This window comes from Osmia lignaria, chromosome 16, assembly GCF_051020975.1.
Source record: "Osmia lignaria lignaria isolate PbOS001 chromosome 16, iyOsmLign1, whole genome shotgun sequence".
Lineage (NCBI taxonomy): Eukaryota > Metazoa > Arthropoda > Insecta > Hymenoptera > Megachilidae > Osmia > Osmia lignaria.
Window position 1 is genome coordinate 4123060 of NC_135047.1, and position 18962 is coordinate 4142021.

The 18962-nt window shown below is 32.9% G+C and overlaps 4 protein-coding genes, 2 long non-coding RNA genes and 1 other non-coding gene across 7 annotated transcripts; 3 read left to right on the forward strand and 4 right to left on the reverse strand.

Annotated features, from left to right (window-relative positions):
* Positions 1-83: 83 nt before the first annotated feature.
* On the reverse strand, positions 84-157 carry TRNAI-AAU (transfer RNA isoleucine (anticodon AAU)). Its single transcript has one exon. It is a non-coding gene; the product is annotated as a tRNA-Ile (tRNA).
* A 687-nt stretch (positions 158-844) lies between these two features.
* Positions 845-2902, forward strand: LOC117601168 (CWF19-like protein 1). Its single transcript, XM_034317601.2, has 3 exons — positions 845-1814; positions 1884-2538; positions 2603-2902. Exons 1-3 carry the CDS (start codon positions 1201-1203, stop codon positions 2900-2902), a joined length of 1569 nt encoding a protein of 522 aa, XP_034173492.1. The 5' UTR covers positions 845-1200.
* Positions 2903-2995: 93 nt separating this feature from the next.
* Positions 2996-4262, reverse strand: LOC117601175 (methylthioribulose-1-phosphate dehydratase). The gene is made up of 5 exons (XM_034317613.2): positions 4016-4262; positions 3827-3921; positions 3493-3761; positions 3207-3408; positions 2996-3137 (listed from the first exon to the last, which is right to left on the reverse strand). Exons 1-5 carry the CDS (start codon positions 4043-4045, stop codon positions 3032-3034), a joined length of 702 nt encoding a protein of 233 aa, XP_034173504.1. The 5' UTR covers positions 4046-4262; the 3' UTR covers positions 2996-3031.
* Positions 4263-6265: 2003 nt separating this feature from the next.
* LOC143306149 (uncharacterized) lies at positions 6266-12046 on the reverse strand. Its single transcript, XR_013063595.1, has 3 exons — positions 11340-12046; positions 11082-11147; positions 6266-10905 (listed from the first exon to the last, which is right to left on the reverse strand). It is a non-coding gene; the product is annotated as an uncharacterized LOC143306149 (long non-coding RNA).
* A 368-nt stretch (positions 12047-12414) lies between these two features.
* LOC117600891 (uncharacterized) lies at positions 12415-13323 on the reverse strand. The gene is made up of 3 exons (XR_004580547.1): positions 13209-13323; positions 12703-12882; positions 12415-12590 (listed from the first exon to the last, which is right to left on the reverse strand). It is a non-coding gene; the product is annotated as an uncharacterized LOC117600891 (long non-coding RNA).
* A 1891-nt stretch (positions 13324-15214) lies between these two features.
* Vlet (COMM domain containing 10 protein valette) lies at positions 15215-16209 on the forward strand. Its single transcript, XM_034316560.2, has 3 exons — positions 15215-15370; positions 15524-15887; positions 15964-16209. Exons 1-3 carry the CDS (start codon positions 15342-15344, stop codon positions 16162-16164), a joined length of 594 nt encoding a protein of 197 aa, XP_034172451.1. The 5' UTR covers positions 15215-15341; the 3' UTR covers positions 16165-16209.
* A 513-nt stretch (positions 16210-16722) lies between these two features.
* Positions 16723-18930, forward strand: LOC117600743 (uncharacterized). The gene is made up of 4 exons (XM_034316562.2): positions 16723-17099; positions 17335-17454; positions 17524-17610; positions 17686-18930. The coding sequence occupies exons 1-4, from the start codon at positions 17027-17029 to the stop codon at positions 17826-17828; spliced, it is 423 nt and encodes a 140-aa protein (XP_034172453.1). The 5' UTR covers positions 16723-17026; the 3' UTR covers positions 17829-18930.
* The last annotated feature ends 32 nt before the right edge of the window (positions 18931-18962 follow it).

Here is an 18962-nt window from a genome sequence, read left to right on the forward strand (position 1 = left end):
ACAGAGTAGATGATTCGGGAAAATGTATGGATGATAAATAAACACCCCGAAGATGAATAAAATTCCAAAAAAAGTTAATTCCATGGCCCATGGGGGGATCGAACCCGCGACCTTCGCGTTATTAGCACGACGCTCTAACCAACTGAGCTAATGGGCCGCTGGCTATTGTTGAACTATATAAAAATTTCAAAAATTATTAATGTAATATAAATTATTTTTTCCGATAAAGGGTTGCAGAGTTAATAGAATGCTTTGTTTTAAACTAGAGATGCAATCTATGGTAACACAGCGAAGTTCATTTGTAATAGTTAATAATTGTACCCTGAATCGTTCAGTCTATCATGGCGATTTGCAAGTCATTGCATTGAAAGCAATTGATTAATAACGTTTTATTTATTGACCGATGCTCATCTGCGGTTTGGACTTTGCGTACAAAGAGTCAAACAGAGTTAATTTTTGTAATCTCCATCGATAGATAAGTTATCAAGGATAGCTTGTCATATGAAGAGTAAATAAAGGAATTACTCTGTTATAGTTTGCATTATATATTACTACTTTTTATTAAATTCAATGTTCAAATATATTTAACTATAAATTTGATTATTAAATCAGGACCAGATTTAGTTATTTAAATATTTGCACGTGTATAATTCTCAATATGTTATGAATCCCTTACGTCCCTATATCCCTTATATTGCTATTTCCCTTATATTTCTATTTGCTTTACAACCCTGTAATTAAATTAAGTACTACTTATATAGTTCAACATAGTAGACAGATCATTTAGTTCCAGATCTCATCACCAGGGAGCGCAATATCATCGTTCCAAATTTAGTTGAAATTTTTACCGCTAGAGGGTCAAAATTTTTGAAAAAATTAGTTCCGATTTTTTACCACTAAAGGGCGCTAATTCGGTGCTGAAATTTAGTTGAAATTTTTGCCATTAGAGGGGATATCTCTTCCTAGAGAAACACTGAGCATGCTCGAGGATGTATAATGTACATACTCGTTGATGTAAATACAAACAATAAGTATTATACTAAAAACACGGTAATCATTAGTAATGTAATGTGAAATGTCTATGTAATTGAAATAGAAGATTACTTTTAAACATATAACTTATAAATTCTTACTATAATCTGAATGTTTTATGAATTGTATGTAATTTTATCAATTGTAAGTTAGGTTATACCATTAAAAATGAGTGAGAAACAGAAAGTTTTAATATGCGGCGATGTAGAGGGTCATTTTAAATTTTTATTTAACAAAGTCGAAGCCATCAATAAAAAGAGTGGCCCCTTTGATTTCTTATTATGTGTTGGAAATTTTTTCGGCAAAAATAACGACGGTCTCGAAATGTATAAAGGTGGCATGAAAAATATTCCCGTTCCAACATATATTATCGGCCCTAATAGAGAATCCGATGTAGATAATTATCCAGACGTTGACGGATGCGAAATGTGTCAGAATCTTACTTATCTTGGAAAACGTGGCCTGTATACTGCTAGTTCAGGACTTAAAATAGCTTATATCAGTGGTACAGAAGATAATTCATCAGAAACAAAAGTTACCTGTTTCAATGAAGGGGATGCCATAGCAGTTAAACAAGCTTGTCTAAAAGGGCAACCTAGTTTTAGGGGAATTGATATATTATTGAGTTCACCTTGGCCTGATGGTATTACAAATTTGGATCCTAATAGACCAAATTTTAAATATCAAGGTTCCAAATTAATTGCTTGGCTGGCTACTCAAGTAAAACCCAGGTACCATGTAGCAGCTTTGGAAGGATATCATTATGAAAGACCACCATATAGGTATATAAAGGAACATGGGTTTATGATTCAGTATCAGCTTTTATATTAATTTGATGTTTCTACTTTCAGGAATCAGAGTCAACAAGAGGGTAATATTGAAATAGCAACAAGATTTATAGCACTTGCACCTGTAATGAACTCTCAGAAAAAGAAATGGCTGTATGCTTTAAACCTAACACCTGTTGATAGAACACGCTTATCTGATTTAGTTATGAAAACTACAGATGAGACAGATAGTCCATATCCAAAATCAATGTTATCAAGTGAACCATCTATACAGAAATTAGAACCTAAACGAACCCAGTTCTTTTATGACATGGAGTCTAAGGAACCTACTAGGAGATCAAGGCACTCAGAAGGACCTAATAAAAGACCAAAACCAGAATTTGATCAAGCAAAATGTTGGTTCTGCTTATCAAGCCCTGAAGTTTCTAAACATTTAGTAATATCAGTTGGAACAGAGATTTATGTTGCCCTTGCTAGAGGTGGATTGGTTGAAAATCATTTTCTAATTCTGCCAGTAACACATCATCAGAGTTTGTCTATTTTACCAAAAGAAGTGAAAGAAGAAATGGCTTTGTATAAGGATGCCATAACAAAATATTATGCAACTATGGATTGTGTACCTGTACTTTTTGAACGTAATTATAAAACATCTCACTGTCAATTGCAAGCTGTACCTGTTCACAAAAATCAAGCACCTGCCTTGAAAGAAACATTCCAAGTAAGTGTATCGATTATGATTGATACTAAATGTTAAACAAGCTATAATTACAATTTCGTTTCAGGAAATGGCAGAATGTAATAACTTCGAAATAACTGAATTACCTCCACATGCAGATTTGCAGCAAATTGCAAAACCAGGGGTTCTATATTTTTATGCAGAATTACCAGATGGAACAAAATTATACCACAGAATTAAGAAAGATTTTCCATTACAATTTGGGAGAGAAGTACTAGCATGTGATAGAATATTAGACATCAATGACAAAGTCGATTGGAAAGATTGCCAGCTAGATAAAGAAGAGGAAATTGAATTAGCCTCGCGAATTAGAAGAAACTTTCAACCGTTTGATGTAGATACTTAAAACTGTACGAAAATTAACAAACTGAAATTGTAAAATATGTATATACATTTATACATCAATTTTTTTGTACAATATACGAGTATATTAACTCATCACGACTTACAAAAATATGGAATGAAGATCATGATATTAACTCAAATATTGTAACTCGTAATCAGCCGGAGTTGCAAGCGGATCTAATCCACTTAATTTCATTTGTAATGCTATGTCAAATAAATAATCATAACATTCCGTCCTGAAAAGAAAAGCACTTATATTTAGAAAATCGATATATTAATATACTATATAATATTAATTTACATACATAGTTTTGGCTTGCTGCCATGTATCACCCCAAACATAGACACCATGTCTCCTTACTAATACAGCACAAGTTTCTGGATAAGCCTCAATAGTTTTATCTAATTCATCCCTTAAGTCTTCTTCAAATGGAGTATTTTCTATTATTGGCACTACAAGTTCTTCATCAAAACGATAAGCTCTTCCCAATTTCTGATTTCTAATGCCTGTTTAATGTAATAGGAACATGTTTTAATAGACAAATGTAATAGCATTTTGTATTTTATACAAACAGTTGTTACAGATTGTACCCTTTATCATTTCAAGATGAGTAACACGAAATTCCTTTCCAGGCCAATGTAATGTAACCATCACAGCAAACTTAGAATGAGTATGAATTACAGCACCAGCATTTCTTCTTGTGTATGCACATATAAATAATGGAGTACATTGTGATTTTTTCAATTTCTTTTCTGGCGGAGGCAATTCTAAGTCTTGTCCGTTAATAGTCTGTACAAACATTTCATCTGGTAAGATACGTTCTTTCTGGACTCCAGATGGAGCAATATAAATCTTGTCCCTGAATGTACAACAAAATATTATGTAATGTAAAAAATTTGATATAATATGAAAGATGTTACCCACTCATGTTTAACAGATATACCACCACCAGTTCCAGTAACCCAGCCCAGATTATAAAATTGTCTGCATAATTCAGGTATCAAATTTCTTGGATGTTCCTATGAAATAAAACCATTTATACAGTATAATAAGTTTTTTTTATTTTATTTTAATGATAAGGTAAAATTAATTTAAACATTTTTAATATAATACCTTATCGTAATTATCGTCGTGCGCAGACATTGTTAATATAAGTCACAGAAATGTGTTTCAAATTTTACGACGATCTGTAAAACGATCATAAAACGTTTCAATTTTAATTCAGAAATCACGATAAGAGCGCCCATTCATATATGTACTGCGATGTGCAGGCAATAAATTTTCACTCATAATTTTAAAGGTGGTACACCCAACTGAAATTCATACATCGTGATGTAAACACTGTGATGCAAATGTCGAGGCTGAGCTCCGAATTCCGCATCGGTAAAACAGGCCATGTGTGATCGAAAATTAAGCTGAACAGAAACTGATTTAAGCGCCACCTCAATTATTGCATCCAACTAACGGCATGCTATACTACGTTACCTTTCGCAAATACCTATATGAGGCATGTATGCTATATGTATAAGTACATAATTAAACAATACTGACTATGCATTCATTATTATTAATTTTCCTTCCATAAAATTGTATTTGCAATGTGGTACGCTTCAGAATCTCAAAGGCATAGTTCCTGAAAAAAATATAACAGCGATTAAATAGAAAAAAAAGCATTTTCGCAGCCAATTCGCTCGTATTATTTGCTGCATAATTAATAAATGTACCATAAAAATAATGATACAGTTATTAATTAGTCATCAAATAATAACGATTGCCCAGGTCTCACCACGGGGAGGTTGCTGCGGGTGGAGACCCGCCCTACCTCGTCCCATCCACCCTCCATTTATGCAAATTTTTACTTTTATTCAAAAACATCATCCTCTTGATGCACATTTGCAAAACGTTTCGAGTGTTGTGCAAACGAACAACAAAAGGAGCATTATTTCTATTCACTACCTACCTATCTACTTATCTATACATATATTTACGTAGATTTTTATTTTTTATTCCTATCGCAACATTTTTTCATTTTGATTTTGATTACAGATCAGTAATTAATAAATTACTTATATTCCTACATACTTATATTACTAAGAATACCTATCAATACGAGCGCTCGTAATTATATTAAAAATTAGCTTAAATCTAACGCTTTCTACTTAAACACTGCAGTGTTTGACGATTATATTTTAATGACCATAAAGTCATTAAGAAGTCGTTAAGTCATTAACATCATTAATCATTTTACAAAACCATAAATTTACAACGTGTTTATATAAAAATTTAAAGGGATGTACATAAATAAATACAATGAATTTATTGATTTTGTTGTCCTCGCCAGAATACTTCCTGAAATAAACTACGAAAGATTAGATACAATTTTCAAAAATAATAAGGCACATATTACCTTAATACGCGAATAGTTCCTGAAATATATGGAAAAGGATTAGATACAATTTTCAAAAATAATAAGGCGCATATTACCTTAATACGCGAATAGTTCCTGAAATATATGGAAAAGGATTAGATACAATTTTCAAAAATAATAAGGCGCATATTACCTTAATACGCGAATAGTTCCTGAAATATATGGAAAAGAATCAGATACAATTTTCAAAAATAATAAGACTCGTATTACCTTAATACCAGAATACTTCTTGAAACAAACTAAAAAGGATTAATTACCAAAATATGTCCTGAGATATTTCTCTGCAACAGAAACTTATTAATTGAATCCATATCAAGACAAAAAGTTTAATAGCTGAAAAGAAGTTGCATTAGTACACACAAAATTTCACAAAAATCAGAGTCATTGTTAATGACTCATTTCCAATGAAAAAAAGGAACATCAATTCAATTCGTTATTTCAGTACCAAAACAAAGAAAAGAAAAGATTTAGAAAAATATATCGTCACTCAATGATTTGATTTAAAAGGATTAATTGTTTTTCATTTTATAGTATTTAATATTCGTTCATTTGTTAACAAACAAACAGTACACGATATTTTAATTGAAACAATTATCTTTTACTGCAATATACGTACAACCATGACTTTACTTGACTTTATTGTATTATATTATTCAATACACCTTTTAATGCAAATTTATTATAAATGGAAAAACTGAAAAGAAAATCGCGAGTGGACTTTGCTTTTCAGGAAAAGAATTTGAAAATTTATAAAAGTAATTTAATTAGCTTCTCCGTAAGCTTGAAACGAAACATCGCGATCAAAAATTAAAACTGAACAACTCGAACAACAATTATCCTCTACTTTTGTTTAAATAAAGTAAAATAAAAATTTAATAAGCTATCTCGAATGAACAAATATTCCTTGAAATAAATTATCACCAATCATCAAAAAATAAAATGAATTTCCATTTTAAATAAAATTTTGAATAAAGTTCTCTTTAAAACTTTATCGTATTTAATAATATCCTGAAAACATTAAATTCATATATTATTTAACAGTATTTCCAATAACCGAATGCTCAAAATTTTCAAAATTAAAAAATGGGAAGAAAAAAGAATGGGGGCGTGGCAGTGGGAGGGAAGGTACAGGGGAACCTGAAAAGAAAAGTTTGACTGCCCATAAGAGCAATCCCTAAGCAAACCCTATATAACGAACCGAAATCACACGCAACACTAATTTCAAAATTGCAAACATTTCTGAACTATGACAAAACATCGGCTGGCAACGAGGGGTCTCACGCCCCCTAGACTTACGCCAGACGCTACATACCACCCACCCCGCCTGGACGTCGTAACGCCAGGACAGAGTGCACCCCTTCGCTAAGAGCGCTACCCGCCCGTCCAACACGTTGCATCCAACGGTGTCAGATTGACGGACGCCCATAGTATAGACAAAAGAACTACAGTTTAGAATATGGTAACATATTTTCATATGTTCCATATTCTAAAGCTGCGCCTGCAAAGGCCTAGTAATGCATGGGTATATCTCCCAGAGATGGTGTTCACGGTCTTAGGCCGCGGAATCCTTGACTAGCAATGGATTCCCACCGAATGTGAGTCATAGGTACTTCCACTAATTTAATAACAATCGCGAATTCAGTCGTAACACTAATTTCATTAATTATATAATATGTACAAAAGCGTACGCGTGAAGGCTGCTCCATTATACGCAACACTAAGCTGAAAAAAAGAAAAAAAGAGAAAACGCGAACTGTAACGCAACACTAGTAAAATCTACCGAATTTTGTAAGACGCAACACTAATCTAAAAAAGGGGTACAGCCAATCCAAGGCTGTACCACGGCAGCTAGTCCATAGCTGCCTTATGGACCATGGCAACTCCACTGGATCGTTTTGGGGCATTTCTAATGCAAAACGCGAATATTTATTATCGCTACACTAATTAGCAGGGAACTCTATAAAGTAATGCAAAGCAATCGCGTATTTATAAGTCGCAACACTGGGAAACAATCGCGCTAATGTTTATCGCAACACTATCTTTAACAGACATGCAATTAAAATGCAGAAAAGGGGGATTCTCAAACCGTGAATTTTTTACTCGCAACACTAATTTTATTAATTATATAATATATACAAAAGCGTACGCGTGAAGGCTGCTCCATTATACGCAACACTAAGCTGAAAAAAAGAAAAAAAGAGAAAACGCGAACTGTAACGCAACACTAATTTTATTAATTATATAATATATACAAAAGCGTACGCGTGAAGGCTGCTCCATTATACGCAACACTAAGCTGAAAAAAAGAAAAAAAGAGAAAACGCGAACTGTAACGCAACACTACTCAAATCTACCGAATTTTGTAAGACGCAACACTAATCTAAAAAGGGGGTACAGCCAATCCAAGGCTGTATCATGGCAGCTGGTCCATAGCTGCCTTATGGACCATGGCAACTCCACTGGATCGTTTTTGGGCATTTCATCATATATCGCAACTCTAATGCAAAACGCGAATATTCATTATCGCAACACTAATTAGCAGGGAACTCTATAAACTAATGCAAAGCAATCGCGTATTTATAAGTCGCAACACTGGGAAACAATCGCGCTAATATCATTCGCAACGCTATCTTTAACAGACATGCAATTAAAATGCAAAAAAGGGGGATTCTCAAACCGTGAATTTATTACTCGCAACACTAAAGCAATCAACATTAAAAAGCAAAACTCTCAGAAATCTTAAAGCAATCAACATTGAAAAGTTAAATTCCATTTTAAAGCAATGCAAGAAAGAAACGCGATATTTAAAGTTCGCAACACTAAATGAAAATCGCGATAATCATGCATACGCAACATTAAATTGAACCGCGATCGATATTCATTCGCAACACTAAATTGAACCGTGGTCAATATTCGCAACACTAAATTGAAAACGCGATTTGCCCAAAATCATGGGGGTCACGGGCCCCCTCTTGTCCTGAAATTACAAAACTACAACTACAGGCAAGCACAGTGACAAAGTAGTAACGATAATGATTTCCCATCCTTTTTTGCAAAAGGATGCAAAATCATTAGTAGTTCCCCTCTTGAAAGACAGTTTGTCGGGGCGCTTCGGCATATAGCCTTTTCTTTCTTCGGGCGGTCCACCCACCTGAAACTTATATCTAAAGCTCGAGACTTGCAAATCCGCAAAACAAAAAAAAACAATCAACAAAAAAGAAAAATCGCGAAACTCTAATTGACACGTAGACGAAAAAGGACTTTATATAAGTCGTTGTTCGTACACACGTGCCGTGCTCGAGCAGAACTTGTGCGTTTCGTATCATCGCGACCGCGTATGACGACTTATGAAGTCGCCAAAAATTTGAAAAATTGTACAGATAGATTCGAAGGCGAACGGCATACTCCGTTCGTATCGATCGTATCGTCAATTCTTCAAATATATTCCAGGTACAGGTTGATCACGCGAAATCGCGCCTACCCGACCAAGAGACTGTGACAACCTGTCCCGGCCCTACCTACTTACAATCTATCACACACACCAGAAGGTATACTACCTACCTACCTAACCCTATATTTAAAAAAGGCAAAATCACATTCTCACAAAAATTCATTCCACGACCCCCATACACTCCACCCGGGCGCAGAGCCTAAACTAGGGAGAACGTCCCGGGACGCCTCCGTCACCCGAGTTTCATCTCACATCACACTCTACGGTACGTACCATTTTTCACTGAAATCGTCTGGCAAGGCTAGCAATCATTGCGTATAATGATAATTACAAAATTTAATTAACTACTTTGATATGGAATATTTCATAGTAATGGTAATAATCATGGTAATAGTAATGATAACAATAGTATTTGGTTTATACGTTCATCGTACATCTTGTTGGATAAAATATTATTTCAAATTAAAAGTAAATGAAAAAGTTATTAAACCGACGCAATCCCACAGCCTAAAAACACACACACCATATGTGGAGATTACGTCGTGCACGATATACTAACACAATGCCAGCCGCTTATTAATTATTATTCTTATGAACTAGGTCATCATGCCCATTGCCTCTACCCATCCAAGTAGCACCTGGGCACGTGAATGGGCTTTGGCAATAAACACGGAAGGGGTTAAATCTGAAAATCCTGATCTAAAAACATGATGAGTACATAAACATCTAACGGGCTAATATTTCACTATTTTAATAAAAATGACTCGACTTTGTAAATATAAAGCTTTAAGAACAAATACTGAAAAGCAGAATAGAGCAACTATGACGCAAACATGGTGCACTGCTAATATCAGCTGGCAACGAAGGGTCTCACGCCCCCTAGACTTACGCCAGACGCTACATACCACCCACCCCGCCTGGACGTCGTAACGCCAGGACAGAGTGCACCCCTTCGCTAAGAGCGCTATCCGCCCGTCCAACACGTTGCATCCAACGGTGTCAGATTGACGGACGCCCATAGTATAGACAAAAGGACTACAGTTTAGAATATGGTAACATATTTTCATATATTCCGTATTCTAAAGCTGCGCCTGCAAAGGCCTAGTAATGCATGGGTATATCTCCCAGAGATGGTGTTCACGGTCTTATGCCGCGGAATCCTTGTAACTAATTTGATTAATTAAATAATAAAAATGATTGAGTTTAAAAACCAAAAGGATTCCCACCGAATACTAGTCAGTGCATCGTCATATTTACTCTCGCGCTGGAAATTTTTCGCAACACTAATTTAAGAAATGCAAAATTTTAATAAAAAAGAATTTAATGTCTTTAATTAAGAATTCTTTGCAATGAAACAAGAATTTGTTGTGAAAATTAAAAAAACATCCTCGGGAGACTCCCTCCTCAGAGTAAATTTTCAAGAATACGCAAAATGTGTTGAAATAGATCACTCTGAGTTGGAAATCTACCCGTCACGAATTGTCTTCTTGCACATAAATTGTTCATTTTTTCATGAACGTGTAAATAAGTTAAACTTCGTTATTGAATGAATGAAATTTTAAAAAATTCTCAAATCATATTTGAATTTATAGTGTACAAAATGTAATTAAATCAATGTAACAGCATCATTAATATGTATATCCAGTATACAGATTACATAATACTATTAATATTATATTGTTTTGAACCATCGTAATAATTAAGTCAGATAGTATTTGACTTCTCTATTACAGACAAACTAAATAAAATTGTTTCGGTATTAAAATATTCTAATTCCACAGTTAAGAATATTTAAGAGCATTCATATATTTCAAAAATATCTATTAGAATATGTGGAATTGAAATGATATTAAAACGCGGAGTACAAGAAGACCTATCCTAACTAAATGAAATGAAACAATAAACATGTTACTACTCATGGGTATGTATAATCATACCCATGGTCACTATGCTTGCCAAGCACGTATACAACTAGTAGCCCGTGTCGATTCGGACCATTCGTCCTACGACATGATTGGGCTACCAGAGGAACCATAAAACATGCGACTCACCGTTCGCAGATATACTCTTCTTCAGGTAGGAGGCTGCCTTGTAGGAGAATACTGAAGTCGTGAAGAAATTCATCTGTAACAAAAAAAGAAGAATTACGGTTAATTTTGAAAATTATAAATTTTTATTCTAATAAAATTATATATGAAATTGAATTTTATAAAATATTAGCAATTAAAAAGAAATCTCAATTATCAAGGGTTGAAATTGTAAATTATTCTATTATAATAAAAAGCAATTAAGTGACGTACCAAGACGGAAGTCGTGAAGAAAGCCATCATCAGGATATCCAGGAACTCGGCAATAAAAAAATTCATCTGTAACAAAACAAAAAAGAATTACGATTAATTTTGCAAATTATCAATTTTTATTTTAATAAAATTATATATGAAATTGAATTTTATAAAATATTAGCAATAGCAATTAAGAACTTTCAATTATCAAATATTGAAATTGTAAATTATTCTATTTCAATTAAAATTAATTAAATAAAGTAATAAGATACTTACACTCTTTCCTTATGGAGCAACGCCCAAAACTCCTCTTCAGTGGTACTTTGACTCTAATCCCGAATATATCGAGCAATTACAAAAAAAATTAAAAATAAAAATAGTAACGCGACCGTGAATAATTTCCGGCGAACAATTGTAAAGACTCTACTTTCACGATAGAAAAAGAAAAATCAGAGCCGCGATGCTCTAGAAAATGTTTTATTATACGCAGCAAACACTGACTCTACTTTCGCGTGATTCCTAACTGTACAAGCGCAACTCTATTCAGGGCCAGTTCACCCTTGAAAAAATCAAAACATTGGAAATATGTACGTACAAACACTGACTCTACCGACCGCATTGCGCGCGGCCACAACAATTCCTGAAAGAAAAACTTAGTGAACAGGGATGGGCTGGGTGGAAATATACAAAACAACATTCTTCTTATTGAACATTCGTAACGGAAATACTGTTATTAATGACTTGTAAATGAAAATATCTATGTTCGTGAAATATATTCGACGAGCACAAATATTGTTAAAGCTGAATATTGATTCTAGATTGAAATGAAATGTTTTGAATAAATGTTCATAATTATTTCAATGAATATTACATCGATAGAAAATCATTTTGTAATAAAGATAATAGACAATTGTATTAAAACAGAGGATTTTTGTTGTTAAGATTGTAAGCATACTACAAATTATTGGAAATTCTATTATGGCATGATTTATAAATTATCTAATTCTTTTCAATAAGCAAAGTCCAATAATTAACCATGCTTAAACAGCATGTGATTTTATAACGTGATTCTGTTTTAATTTAATCTTGCATCAAAAGCTGTATATTATAATATAATTACTATGATTTAATAAAAACAAATTGTTTAAAATAATGAAAATATAATTAAATAATTGTTGAAGAAAAGCAATCATCTGCAGTAGAATACACGTTGTTTCAATTTTGTTCTAATTTAAAACACACGTATTAAATTATTAGTTGAAATTATTTAATAAAATGAAAAATTAATTATTCTTTTTCTATTAACTGATCAAAAGAAAATTTCTTTAATCTTTTTTTCCTTGACCTCGATACCAATTAATTATCAAACATGCTTACACTTAACAACGATTCAAAAAAAGCATTAATAATTGATTATAATAAATTAAAACGTTACTAATTATATTATATACCCTTTACAAAATTATATTTCGAACCAATATCAATGGCGTTGTATCCCATGGTGCCTTTTTGAAATCAAATAAATATCTGTAACAAATAAAAAATAAAAATTTATGCAAATTAAATTTAACCAACAAATAAACAAACGATCGAAGTCGATAATTTATGCAAATTATTTAAATAAATAGACTATGCGTACTTTTGCAATAGCTTATGCGGGAGCACGACCTAAACACGTCTTCTCACTTCGACGCTCGAGAGAGCAATGGGGAGACCTTCCTTCCCATCGTAGACCGGTCGGCACTTCGGCAACACTCGGCAATGTTCGGTATATTCTGCTATAGGCCGATCCCTAAGCAAGTACACGACACGAACACGTCTAAACAGGAACAATATTACGATGCTCAAGAAAAGATGTTATTAAATTAAAAACAGCAAATTGTGTGAAACAATATGAAAAACATTCGATAATGTTTAGGAACTTAACGATATAAAAGAGAAAATAATTCAGATTCTGCAATTCCACTCTTATTGTACATTCCCGGCGAGAGCAAAAATTTTCAACTCATGTATTTGTGAAGAAAACGCCGAATTAATGTCAAAGATCAAGAATTCAGACTTCTCTTCGATGTTTCTTTCTGTTTTTTGTACTTTTAACACCCGATCGGCAATTTAATTTAGTATTTAAAGATAATTTAATCTTACCTGTTGCAGACACGTGCTAAACAGACGCAGCTTCGAAGACGACTGTTGCACGCCACCACACTCCGCCCGTTGCACCCTACAACGATAAACCTGATTGGTCGAAATGGTAAGACGCAATAATAGACGACCAATCACAGCCATTGATAGAAGTTTCATATTGCTTCGAAACTTTAATACTAATCGTAAGGGAAAGGTTCGTTAAAAACTATCGACGCCATATTGAAATAAAGTCAAGATTATTTTTCTCAGGTTAAAACATGAAAATATAGGAAACAAAGTAGAAAAAATATAAGATATCGACGGGATTTAAGAAATTATTGATATAAAAGCAAAATAAATGAAGGAAATGTTATTTTAATTCGTATTTATATCGCTATAATAGTAAAAAACGAGAAAATCAAGTATCACGATTTATAACAATAAATTATGAGAAATATGTATTGAAAACGTGAAAAAATGCAATAATGTTAAAGAAATTATTGATATAAAGGGAAAATAATTCAGATTCTGTTCTTCCAACTTCATTGTCAATTCACGGCAAGAGCAAAAAATTTCAACTCACGTATTTTTAAAGATAACCTCGAATTAATGTCAAAAAACAAAGAGCTAGACTTCTCTTCGGCTATTCTTTCTCTTTTTTGTATTTTCAACACCCGAAAGACAATTTAATTTAATATTTGAAGATAATTTAATCTTACCTGTTGCAGACACGTGCTAAACAGACGCAGCTTCGAAGACGACTGTTGCACGCCACCACACTCCGCTCATTGCACCCTACAACGATAAACCTGATTGGTCGAAATGGTAAGACGCAATAATAGACGACCAATCACAGCCATTGATAGAAGTTTCGTATTGCTTCGAAACTTTAATACTAATCGTAAGGGAAAGGTTCGTTAAAAACTATAGACGCCATATTGAAATAAAGTCAAGATTATTTTTCTCAGGTTAAAACATGAAAATATAGGAAACAAAGTAGAAAAAATATAAGATATTGACGGGATTTAAGAAATTATTGATATAAAAGCAAAATAAATGAAGGATATGTTATTTTAATTCGTATTTATATCGCTATAATAGTAAAAAACGAGAAAATCAAGTATCACGATTTATAACAATAAATTATGAGAAATATGTATTGAAAACGTGAAAAAATGCAATAATGTTAAAGAAATTATTGATATAAAGGGAAAATAATTCAGATTCTGTTCTTCCAACTTCATTGTCAATTCACGGCAAGAGCAAAAAATTTCAACTCACGTATTTTTAAAGATAACCTCGAATTAATGTCAAAAAACAAAGAGCTAGACTTCTCTTCGGCTATTCTTTCTCTTTTTTGTATTTTCAACACCCGAAAGACAATTTAATTTAATATTTGAAGATAATTTAATCTTACCTGTTGCAGACACGTGCAAGACGGACGAAGCTTCGAAGAGGAATGCTGTACTGTGTCACAAATCCACGCACTCGTTCTCACAACAACGTGTCTGATTGGTCGAAATAAGAGGACGCCATAATGGATGACCAATCACAGGCATTGGCAGAAACTTCGAATTGCTTTGAAACTTTAACATTAAAAGAATGAAAAGATTCGTTGAAAATTATCAACGCCATATTGAAATATGATCAAAATTACTTTTTTCACTTTAAAGCACCGAAATATAAGAAAAAAGGTAGAAAAATACATAAGATATTGATGGCATTTAATAAATTATCACCATAAAAGCAGAATAAATGAAAAATATGTTACTTTAATTCATATCTGTATCGACAAAATAGAGTATAAATTTTCAGCTTACGCATTTCTGAACACAATATGGAAATGATGTCAGAAGTCACGACCCCGGTCTTTTCTTCAACTTTGTCTTCTGTTTTTTGTATTTTTTATACCTAATACACAATTTAATATAATATTTTAATACTATTTAACGCGATGCAAGCGTCGAGGCCGCTTCACATACACGAGCTGCGAATGATTACGCGATCGAACATACTAAACGAATGAACTGCGCCCTACAGAAAAAATGAGGAACTAAATTTGTAGTCTGTTTTACCTTTTCAACGTCTTTTGCGAATGAATAATGAATGAACTTTAATAATTGCTGTGATTAACTGTAGTTAATAACCTATAATATGGCTACCTGGATCACAGTAACACCGCGGTAGTATTTAAATTTTGTAAAAGTTATTAATAAGACTTCTTAGAATTCCTCATATTTGATGAGTGTTTGAAGCATGAAATTGCTTTGGAGCATCAAATGTCTAGAATGTGATATAATTTGTATATTTTAAATAATAGGCATTGATTGTTTTAGGCTTGAACAAGGTCTGAGAATAGCAAATCAAATAGACAGCAGTAAATTTCGATTGCTCATCAATCGTATTTGCCAAACACTGCAGTCTGATGCAAAGGCAAGAACATTTAGCGAGGAAGAGGAAGAAAAATTATTAGTCTCTCTAGTTTTGAATAAAGATGAATTAGCTTGCCTTCTAGATGCATTAATCTTGTTTTATAAACAAGCTGCATGTAATATCATAAAAGTGCAGTCTATGGAAAGTACTTTGAAAGATACTTTTAAAACAGATGACGATAAGGTTCAAATATATTTAAATGCATGGATTGCATATGGTAAAGGAATCATTGATAATTTTAGACAGATATCCATATTCCCTGTTCAGGTATATTATAATGATAAACATTAATATTTGCATTATGAAATATGAGCATATTTGGTATTACTTTATTTTATTTCAGGTCAAAGACATTGACTGGTGTTTGAATATTCAAGCTGCATCATCTACTATCAAAAAAGACGTACGTCCAACTGCATTAATGCAGTTAAACTTGACAAGAGAGGAGCAATCAAAATTAACAGTTGAATTTGATAAACAAAAGCTGATAGATTTGTATCAAAATTTAGAGAAGATACAATCACAATTGGATGCTCTTAAATGATCCTTAATTAGCCATTGTTTTTAATTTAAGATATATATTTTATATTACGAATTATTAAGTATAACAAAATAAATATTTATCATTGTATTTTTATACAGTTTTTAATAATAATTTCAATCCTTTCAAATCTTATTTACGCGTTTCTGAACTGACTACAAAAGCAATGTCTCCAGTAAACAATTTGCGTGCAGATTGGCAGCAGATCTAATACTGTTTCCGCATTTGGCTTGGTTTCTGCAAACAGAACCTGCTGACAGAATCATATAGCAGATTTTGTTATATTTCTGCCGTCAATCTGCTACAATTGCTGAATTTAACACATTCTGCATCAAATCTGTCGCCATTGTTTACAAAACCTAACAGCAATTCGACAGAATTTGCTATGCGCAGGATTGACTGATTGGGTCTATGAACAGTCCTTAAAAAGTTCATCCACTTCAAATTCAGATACATTAAATTTATTCAAACTTCAATTTCCATAATAATCTTAATGTTCCAAGCTTATGTTCTTATAATTTACATTAAGATTAAATGATATTCATTTATGATTCACAATAGTGAATAATGATGCCTGTAGGTGTCATCAATGAAACAAATGGCGACAAGTGCAAAGTTGAAATGAATCATTTGAACGAATAAACCGTAAATTTCAAGGATTTGTTTCGGATAGCTATTAGTCCTACGACGTCTGTTTGTTATCAAGTAAAATCATACATATTTTATACTCCCCGACGAATGTAAGAGCAGTTTCCTACGGGTTTCTTCTAGAGATCGATAAATTCGGGTCAAACGTCGAACCTTGCGCGCAGGTTCGCCTGTAGTGTGTATTATTTCTCCCGTCGAAGATCTTCGACGTCAAAAGATGTCCACGTCGGTGACAGCGAAACTTCAAGATGACATGAACAGTATACCATTGGCAGATGATGATCCTCAGGGTAAGGGAATTTATATATTACATCTCTGACCCAGTTCTCTTGATTTCGTTAGCGCACCTTGCTCTGTTATAACCTGCCTGCTGTTCTATCCCTAATCAAAATATTGAAATATCTAATAAAAATTACCAAAAATTATCGAAACTCTGGTAAATTTGGAGCATTGGAGGATGTAGATTGATATAGGAAACTTTATATAGAGATACAAGATAATTAAGTTAAATGTTTTTATGTATAGTGATTATTCCTGAGGAAGAAGTTTTGGATAATAGCTGCCACATATCTGATGCATTGGGCAGAGGACGCAGCATGGATTCCATTCCATCTACATTCACAAATGGCAGCTGTAGCCCTAACAGTAAGTTCTAAACTGTCATGGTTTTATAATGATATATATTGCTAAATAATCAATATGATTTAATTGCAGGTTTAGATCCTGATATCAGTCCTGATGAACAAGAAGAGAAGGCAAGATTGATAGCTCAAGTGCTTGAACTTCAAAATACATTAGATGGTAAATAATTTGTGCCTTATAAACATCTTATCTAATTGTATGAAATAATCTTAAATGTATATTCTTGTTCTACAGATCTATCACAGAGAGTAGACAGTGTAAAGGAAGAGAACCTAAAATTGAGAAGTGAAAACCAAGTACTGAGCCAGTACATTGAGAACCTGATGTCAGCATCCAGTGTTTTTCAATCTACAAGCCCCAACACCAAGAAAAAGTGAATTCACGTTGTTAAAGTAGATAAAGAAATATGTTCGAGAAACAGGGATCTTAAACTAATGTGATCTGTAATCTTCTATGAAAAGCATGTACTCATATCTATAATCATGACTGCCTTCTTTTACTCGAGAAAAAACAAAATTATTGTTGATGCGAGAATTTCCAAGATATCGTCTTTATTTCATCTGTATGTGTTCTATCGGTGGGTACATACTTTTCATGGGAGCGAAGTTTATGAGCGAAGATTACTTTAAAACATTCGTTCGTATTTATCATTCGAATTTGAGCATTGCAATTTTTTCTTCATTCACTGCATATGCTTCTTGCTTGTAGAACAACGCGCTTATGATTATTATCACCAAAGAATTTCATTTTGCATTTATGTAAAAGTATCTTATCAGCCATGACATTTAATTTATAAAAACAAAAAAAAATCCAAATATTGCTTGTTGAGACGTGTGATTGAATATTTCTAATCGAATATTATTTTTTTAACATTATTCGTTGATACATTCTTTTCATTTTTCCTACAAAAGAAATTATATTTATGTTAACCATTGGCGTTGTATTTGATATTTACAAATAAGAAGCGAGGGTAATAAATGTTTGTAGTTATCGTATTTAATCAAACACCAACGTTTTTTAATTGAAGCTTTCGCTTAAGGGTTTCGATATATGCAATGTATGTAGGTGTACAAAAGAGATAAGAAATAGTTATATATACAAGGTGTCCCATGAAACTGGCCCAAGGTATATTCCTGAAATGGTACAAGACAGAAAAAAATGTCATTAGATAAAATTAAATAGTGTCGTATGGATCATCGCGTAATGCATGTGTCGGCTCCATTCGATGCCATTTAATTTTGTCTTGGCCCAGTTACATTGGACACTCGGTATACAATTATTTATAAATATAAATATATGATTATAATATATTATGATATAAATTAGCGTTCATACGAATGCTGCGAGCACAGTGTAATTTTTCATGCATTTCTTGTAACGACTGATTTCAAAAATTCGATCGACACTCTGCCTGCAGCATAGTCGATCAACGATTAATATGATTAATAAAAAGAAAGAGAGAAAAAAAAAAGAAAGAAATATGTACTGCAATATAAAACTGCAACTTGCGA